Source organism: Streptopelia decaocto (genome assembly GCF_964273445.1).
Source record: "Streptopelia decaocto genome assembly, chromosome: 10".
Classification (NCBI taxonomy): Eukaryota; Metazoa; Chordata; class Aves; order Columbiformes; family Columbidae; genus Streptopelia; species Streptopelia decaocto.
In genome coordinates this window covers 2542527-2551699 of record NC_138665.1, presented here as the reverse complement: position 1 = coordinate 2551699, position 9173 = coordinate 2542527, and the positions used below count along the sequence as shown (strand labels likewise).

General features: G+C 41.5%; 1 protein-coding gene across 1 annotated transcript in view; it reads right to left on the bottom strand.

The window, feature by feature from the left end:
- Positions 1 to 3310: 3310 nt before the first annotated feature.
- Positions 3311 to 9173, bottom strand: part of LOC309444443 (vascular endothelial growth factor receptor kdr-like) — a 131415-nt gene continuing 125552 nt past the window's right edge. The window contains exon 30 of the mRNA XM_082062256.1: positions 3311 to 8644. Coding sequence (XP_081918382.1) covers positions 8434 to 8644 — 211 coding nt within the window. The 3' untranslated portion in view covers positions 3311 to 8433. The remainder of the gene's footprint in view (positions 8645 to 9173) is intronic.

Below are 9173 nucleotides of genomic sequence, written 5' to 3'. Positions count from 1 at the left end.
GACAAGCCCAGCTCCCTCAGCCTCCTCTCACAGACCTAGTGCTCCGAGTTCTGACTGTCTTGGTGGGCATCTGCTGAACTCATTCTGATCATTGGTGTCTTGCTTGTGCTTGTGGGGGATGCAGCATTCTAGACATGGTCTAATGAGTGCTAAGAAGAGGGTTAATCACCTCCTGTGGCCGTGCTGCCATTAACACAGCCCAGGTCGCTGCTGCCGGGGCACACAGCTGGGTTGTATTCAGCTGATGTCTACTGAGCACACACAGCCCTTCCAGCAGAGCTGGTCCCCGGCCGCTCAGTCCCCAGCATGTGTTACCTCGAGGGTTTAGTCCTTCCCAAGTGCAGGTTTTGTCCCTGTTGAATTCCATAAGGTTCCTAACATTGCTCTTAATATTTGAAACAGGTTTTTTTTTCCTTCATTTGGATGGGTCAAGTCCTGCTCTGAGTGAAAGCACTGAACTAAGTAAACCACCTCTGTAGCCACAGTTTGCTCTAGAAAGTATGCGAGTGATAGATTTAATCCTTTAGTATCATGACCATGGATTTAGACGAGCAGTAGACCCTTTCATACCCTTTCTCAAACAGGTAGAACCACACTTTAATCACCTGCCATTAAAGGAAGACAAACAGTTGCATTTGCCTACACTGGCTTACACGCATTACTTGTTTTTTAGAGCATGTTGTAAGTTCTCATTTTAACTAAAGCTACTTATACATGCGCACTGGCCAGCAAAGGGCTAACAGACTGACCACCTCTTTGTCCCCTCTGTGCTCAGTCCACACTCTGAAGAAAGATCTCTGGACCTAGAAGGTGCACAGCTTAAGCCACAGAGGAAATATTTCTTCTTTACTGGGTATTATTTCTTCTCAGTGAAGAAGAGGCTAGATTCAGACCCAAGGGATTCTGTGTAGATCACATATTCAGACTAAGTACCGTCAGTGACAAATGCATAGGAAGAGCGTGGGAGGCTCTCCTCATTAATTGCATTACCTCGACACTTGGCATTTGACATTATGACAGCTTATATTTTGGAATACCCTTCAGTCCTATTACTTCCTGGGAGCAACAGCCCTGTCTTAAAGGCCACTTAAAGAAATATGGAATAGGAATATTGAGAAGCCGTGTTACTCTGCCCTTGTGGTTTGTGCAGGTGTGGAGTAAGTATTCACAGAACTGCGGTGAGGAAAGGAGCAGGCAAGTCTCACTTTGTGCATCTGTGCGGATGAGGAAAGATGAAGTGAACCGCCAGAACGATGAGATCCTGCATTCTGGTTCCTCAGCTCCTGTAGAAGGAAGTAGTTCAAACAGAGTAGTTTCTCCTCTCTAAGTTTTAATTGAATACTAACTCATCAGACTATAATAACAATTGCAACTCATCAGAACTGACTTCAGTACCGTTAAAAATAATGGTTATATTTATGGCCCTTGTAGGGCTTCAGCTGCTCTTTATGCAGAGCGAGTTCATTACTGAGCAGTCAGTGGGGGGCACTCAGTGTGCCACTTCAAACAGAGAATAGCCAGCGGTAAAGTGGCGTGGGCTACTTCATAGCTTTTGAGACAAAATTATTATCTGCTGCTTATGGGCCTCGCTGTATACAAAGCATATAAAAATAACAGTATTTTCCACTTTTGCAGAGCCTTTTCACTTTACAAACCCTCATAAACTAAGTCTTTTTATGGGAGGAAGGAAAAAGGACCTGGTTGGAAATCAGCTGGATTCTCTTCTCTCCTTTCTTCTGTGGCCACCGCAAGATCTGTTTATCTTACTCCTAAATCTTTCTCTTACTAGTCCTGGTTTCTTCATGGATTTTTATCACCTCACACCACCAAGTTTCAATACTTCAGAGTGAGATTTTCTGGTCTTGCATCTCTAGATGCTGCTACTGCAGAACCAAAAATCTTTTACATCATGTAAACCAAAAGTAAGGGACAGACAAGTTATGTACCCTGGGCAAGCCCTAAGAGAAAAGCTTACCTTTCTGGATTCCTAGTGCTGGACTTTTTTTCCACAAATTCTTTTCCAGGGCCACTTCCACAAGTGTAACTCAAGCTGTATGTGATTAATAATTCACATTTTGTACTAAAAGCAAATTGGAGTTAATTTTGTGTATTTTCCTTCCACCATTTAATACATTAGTTTCTCCATAAAAGAGACTCCATATTGCCGAGCGTGCAGTGACTCATGTGTTATATAAGTTACAGAATAATTTTATAGTTTACAGAGGAGAGTGTTCTTGCTCATTATGTGGATGAAAGGAGATTGCTGCATTTCAAATGACATGTATAATTTAGACACTTATTTCTAGGACTGTTTGGAACAGGGAATGAAGAGAAACTAAAATGTTTGAAATGACTTGAGTGCTTCAGTTTTTAATGTGACTAACAAAGTACACAGACCAATAACTTTTAAGACTGTGCTAATAGAATAATGGCTCTGAAACTCTTAACACACTTTTTTTCCTAATAACAGTATTTATTTTAAGACATAAGTAGAAACTAGTATTTGTCAGTCTATAAAGATCTGCAAAGATCTATTTTTTTTCTGCAAGTAGTTACCTGCTGTGCTAACAAAATCGAAAGAGAAATGGCAAATAGTATTTCAGAAAGATCAGCCAGCTGGTAAAGAAAAGGGCATGCCTGCTGCACTTGAATATTGTTGGGAGATTTGCTCCTCAGCCTTCTAAATGTTAGATCTTATCTACAAAATAAGAACATGGACTATTCCGTATGTCAGCAGTGCAGACCTTATTCAAGTGAGAATTCAACATCACCATGGCTGTGAATTAGGAAATATTTCTTTAATTGTGTTCCTTTTAGAATATTATGCTAAGCTAAATGAAACACAATTTCTGGAATTTTGGTTCTGAACAACGCCCAAATGCTACCGTGTTCTGCAAATTATCTTCCCAGGCTCACGAACTTACATGCTGTAGTGAACATAGGTCTTATTTAGAAAGCAGAATTCTGATTCTGTCTTCTATCTCAGTCCCATTTATTTCTTTATCTGTTTAGTTATTTAAATTGAACAAGACAGCAATCTCTGTGTCTCTTGGACTGTTCTTGGTGGCAGGTAGGTTGTGTATTTCTTTAACAAATTGGGCCAGCATTTTCTGAGACCTGTGAATCTTTTCAGCAGGTGTAGTGGTCAGATACCTCTGAACAATGACGAGTGGCAGGCTTCAGTCCTATAGAAATTAATGTGAGATCTATGCCTTGTAAAAATCTCTCCAAACCTTTGCATTATTTATTTATATTCTCCTTCAAGGACAACACTTTCCAAGCCAAGAGATGACACAAAGGAGCCCTGGGCTGTATAAATATAGAATCTTTTTATTTTTTTTGGTTAATAGATACAGTACAATTTTTGACTACATAAGAAAGCATTGTTTTCAGTGCATACATTCTTCAGACAGACAGGAACAGGGCAGACAAACATTCCTTAGTGTTTTGAGTATTACATGATTTTCTTTAAGTCCCTAGTTAGTGGGTTTTCCCAGTTTTCATTACCTGCTTTGACAACTCAAGGTCTAAGGAAAAACGAATGGAGCAATAAGGATGCGCTGGCTCTTGTGGCACAGGATTATTAGGCAGGACAGCGGGACACGGCTCAGTGCAGGTCACCCCTGTCTGCCTCTAACCACGGCCCTTGTGGCATCCTATCTGCCATGGGGCCCAAATGACCCGCTCCAGCAAGTTTTGTTTTGATGTGAACACAATATGAAAACATCACCTGTGTCCAACAACCAAACCAGTGCTTGGGCTCAACGCTTGGGTCCTGTACAGTGACTGACTCTTCATAGGGTCCAATCCAGAAGTCCTCCCTGAATTATACTTGCTTGAGATGGTGCTACTATCATAACTTTGGCAAAATTATTTCTGGTGTTGGCTTGGTTTTGGTTTGCTTTTGGTGGCATATTATAAAAACAGGGAAATGGATCTCAGGATTTGGCCATTACTACAGAAGAATTATTACTTCCTTCTGTATTTTCCATTCAAAATATAAGACAAACATTCTAGGCTGATCTCTGACTAGGTTACTGATCCTGCCTAACTCCTGTGTTGAGGAAAACCCAATAACACTTTATCTTGTTATGTAGCTATTTGCTAGTGATGTTTCCCTGCAAACATTTCCCGTTGTTGCCCAGTTGGTGCTGGTGGGAGCTGGAGACCATTGCCACAGGATCACACCCTTCCAGCTGGAACAGGGCCAGATCTCATTTGCAAAGCAAGGTAGGACATGACAAGGCAGTGCAATGCTCAGAGTGAAGAAAAGTCACAAACTGTTGACTGGCCAGTGACAGGCGGACTGACTGACATTCCTGCAGCACACAAGAGCGTAAGTACAAAGAGAGAAGCGCCTGGACACTACAGGTTATCCTGGGCACGTGCCAAGCAACTGCAGAGTCGTGTTCGCATTAGTGGGATGTCTTGAGCAGAGCAGTTTTATGCCTTAAATGTATACATGCTCAGCATTCAGGGGGTTCAAATGGCCGTGGGTTTGTGTGAAGCTGTTCCTCAGGCTTTAGGTTTTTATCTGACTTTCCTCAGCATCCCAGTTAGGGCCTCCTTCTTGTGAGGATAACTCGGAAGAGCCTAAGAGAAACCTCATTGTTTGAGAAAGGACCAGCAGAAAGATGAGGTTCATAGAGATAGTCGCCAACCTTTGTTTTGCTCCAGATACCAATATTGAAAAATCAAAGTCTTCAAAAGCTTCTGTCATTCAGGGAAGGACACAGGAAGGCTTCCAGACAAATCAGTATAAACTAGTTTCCCTTGCCTATATTGGAAAAATTTTAATGTGAAAAGAAGCTTGCTTTGGATTGTCTAGTTGAGCCTCTGCAAGAGCAGATTATACAGGAAATAGCAGAGTGAAATGAATCCTCTACCTGATCTTATTCAAAAGGCAGAGAAAAGCAATCCAAAGGGACTGTGAAGAACAAATATCAAGAAACAGATGAAAAGTAGAGAAAAGGAGATGGGAAGCCAGGTTGATAAGAACACCATCCGGAACAACTAACATGTAGGTGAAGGCACTTATCGTTGGACAGCACATTTCTGTTTGAGCTCTGAGTTCCTCTGCCCTAATTCTCTGGGGTTACAAGAGGACAAAAACAGTAGGAGTAAGCACCATTAAAGAAAACCAAGGTATGTGTTAATACCAGATACTCAGTCAGGTTAGATAAAGCAGGTGGCTGACAGGAGTCAAGTAAGAATCCCTGAGAAGTCTGAAAAAATAATAAACATCACATCATTTAAACAGTTTGGCCCTTTCTGATCCTCTAGCCAATACACCAGCCTTCAGTTCCAGCACAGGCAGTGGAAATTCCTCACCGTTACCATGAGCTGCGTGGCAACACTTCCAGGAATGAGATAAACCTGCCGGATTCCTCCAGGTCCCTGTTTCCCAACTGACACTAAATAACGTGGAGAATAAGTGAGAGCCAGAGATACTCGCAGCTGAGAGAACTGCTATGAAATGGCACTAGTAGGGTACTGTAAACTGGAGCCTGGCCTGCAAGCATTAGTGAAATGTTTAGTAACAATACTTAACTCTGTTATGTCTGGATATCTCTTTCTCTTTTGACTAAAATGTTACAAATTTTACCATATAAATGAATCACTATATTTGTTTCTACTGCGTAAACTATATACATCATTGTAAGAGAAGAACAATAATTAAATTAAGGGAGGAGAGAAAAGGACAAACAAAATATTAGTAAATAAAATAGAAGACATAAGTTCAATAATACTTTTCAGGCAATACTTTTGCTTATTACATTTACTATAAGGAGGATAAAAAATCTTCCACTCAGACATTGGAAACACAGCTGCGCAAACATCAGTCACTTGCCGTTCCCAGAAACTCACAGACCGTTGTCGTGGGTTTGGGGGTGTGTTGCCATTGATGCTGCTCAAGACAACTGTTGCTTTTGCCACTGCAGAGGAGGCCTCACCGCAATGCAACCCGTGTTTTCCAGCGTGTCTGGAGCCCTCGAGCCTGCGCTCTGCTCTCACGTCGTCCCCCGCGCTGCAGAAGGGCTGATCCGTGTTGCCGGGAGCCAGGAAGGGTCCCGGCTGCCCGTGCTCTGTCACCGTGGCCTCGGGTCCCTGCGGGAAACGTGCAGCACGTTCCTCTGCTCCCGCAGAAACCGCTGCAGTTCACCCGTGCTCAGCTGGAAGGATCATCTGTTCAGCGCTCTGAGAAGCAGACACTTCACACAGCAGTGTTTCCCACTCTTGTTCAAAATAGAGAGCATACTTGCAGGGTTGTTTTTTTTTTTCCTATATGTGCTTATTTTAAAGTTTCTAAGCAAAGATTTTTAAACATTTTGATTTTCTTCCCCTACAGAACAAGGCACAACTGTCTCACACTGATGCCATTAACAGTAGCGGCAGACAAACTGTCTGCACCTTTTCTTCTTTTTGCCACGTGAATAAATTATTTCCAAAAGAAGTGACTGATCATTTGATCAGAGCTATAGATAGTTAATTACTGCTTGATGAAAAACTGATCTAATGAGCTTTCTGGAGCTCATCAGATGAATTCTTCCCCAGTAGTTTCTTCTGTTATATGACCAGCTCTACTTCATACATAGGTACTAAAATACAAAGAAGTGCAAAAATGACCATAAAGCAAGTACAGACCACAGCTCTCTAGCAGGTCCGCTGTGAACAAGGGGCTCAGGACTTACTGCAAGTGTCTTCCTTAATCCATCGAATCTGAAGTCAAGGAGAAGAGCAGTTCCCAAGAGCCCGTAATTCAGATGCTTCAGCATTCACAGTTAACATGGTTCGGGGTCTGGAGATTTATTTCCCCCTTTGATAATACCTGAGGCTTGTTTGTGTTTACTTCAATGTAACCAACTGGAACCCATCATCCAGAAATGTTTTCTTCACTGCTGTGTTTAGGCTGTCTTCGCCAAGGTAATAGAATTGTTTTGCAAATGTTGGATTTTTCTTTCTTCCTTTAGTTTGTAGTCATGAAGAAAAAGTCTTTTTCTCTGAAGAAGTCAAATCAGTGTCAAGTCTCAGAAGAAAAAGAAAGGGTTGCGCAGACATTGGAATAAACTGCACAGTCATTTATAGATTGAGGTTCAGGACTTAGGAGGTTATAGCCTTGACTGGCAATGAACATCTTTCTCATCCTTGCTTTTTATACTTGCAACCTAGATACTTTTTCACTTCCTAGATTTCTAAAGTCAACTCTGATTGTTACATAGCCCATTCAATGACAAGGATTATTTGCTTATTTTTGAAGTTGCGAGTCTCAAATGTTACAATTTGTGATCTATTCAGCCCTGCATGATTAGGCTGCAAAAAAGCTTTGAATTACCGTGAATCCATGAAGGGTTTAGATGCAGAGCACAGTGCATATCATACCAATATTTACCTTGGCAAGGCAGTCGGAGACAAATATGTGTCACATATGCTTACAGTGTAGCATGGGCTAGTATACCCAGAATCAAACTGTGGGCATCAGCCACAGAATCCAAAGAAAATGCCATTTTTTTTGTCTTTTTTAGTAAATAGCCTGTGTGCAGAAAGGAAACAAAAATGCTGCTACCCTGCTGGTGCCTTAAGGGTGTATGTGCATTTATGTGTAACTCTCATGTTGTTAATGATTATTTTATGCACATTTACACAAATGTGCATGTGTGCTGGGAAATTCTATCTGTTTAAGCTTAAGAAGGTTCTTATTTAAGGCAGCGATTTTGCCCTGCGATCATTAGAGATGCATCTCCATCAAGGTTCTCTATTGCTAGATTGCTGTTTGGAGAAGGAGAAAACACAGGGAAACAGATTTAACCACATTGTATGGCCCAAAAGGCTTGATACGTGAGTACTATCTGCTTCCTCTGTGCCATACAGGCATACAAATTCTTAAATCACAAATTGTAACCAAAGTATTCTGGATTTCAAAATAGCTCAGAAATATTTCTGGAAGGTGAGATGCCACGTTAAGAGTGATGTTTCAGTTTTGGATTTGCTCCAAAAGCAAAACATTAGTGTGTGCGGCTGTTGTTTCCAACCGATCCCTTAGGGCATGGTGCTGAGCAGCCTCTGCAGGGTGTATGCAGGAGCAGCTGAATGCATTGCGGTGACTATTATGGAGTAAAATGTGAATGAAGGAACTTGCAAATCTGCAAATGCCAATGAACAGCTGGGGAGGAAGGAGGGGAAGCACTTCTGGGTTACAGCTCCTACTTAACAATTCTGATAGACAGAATTGTCATTTACTGCAGGTGATGCAATAGGCCTTTAAAGATAGCAAAGAAGATGCTCTTAAAATGTTTCTATTCCCATCAGAGATGCGCCAGAAGAAACACAGGCTTTTCCTTCAATTTTCACCCAGCCTCTTTATCCAGTTGTGGAGGCAGGTCGGGCTCTAGCGTGGTCAAGAGGTGCAAGGTGCCCTGTGTCAGCTTGGGCTGGTTACACCGGCGGGGCTGAGTAGTGGATGACGGAGTTGTAATCCGGAGGTGGGCTGTGGCATTCCAGGTTTGGATCCATAGGAAGGAGAACAGAGTCTTCCAGCGTGAAGTCCATGGTGTCCTCTTCTACCTGCACTGCTGGCTGGTACTTGACAGCCTCACGCTCATGATCAGATAATATGGATTCTTTGCTCTTGCTAACAGCTCTCCGCCTGTTGAGGACAAACAGTATAATATGTTGACCTTGTCTCCATAAGGTTTATTCTCTATGTGTAATTAATTGTCAAAATTATTTAAAACCAGATATATAAGTCATTTTGACTTACCTTTGCAGCATCCTGTAAGAGAGTGACATTGTACAGATCGGATAAGGGAACTGAATTAGGTATTTCAAATAACTCTGAGTTTTAAAAGTAGATTTAGGAATAAATCCAGAAGTCGTGATGCCCTGTCTTTTTAGCTTAGCACATTTCAATGCACTATAGATATCTTAGTTATGAATACACCTCTCCTATACATACAGAAATATTTTCTGTCATTGTTCTGACACAGGTCAGTAAAAATTTGACTTTCCTGAAAGCAGAACTGAAGGCTATAACTTTAAGTATAATAAAGGACAAAATAATGAATAATCTATAACAGACTCCAACTTAAAATGATACTGAAAGCAAGAGCGTGTGTTAAACACAGCCTTGCAGCATATGGAAAAATCTCTCTTATATTCTCTAGCCCTTTAAAATT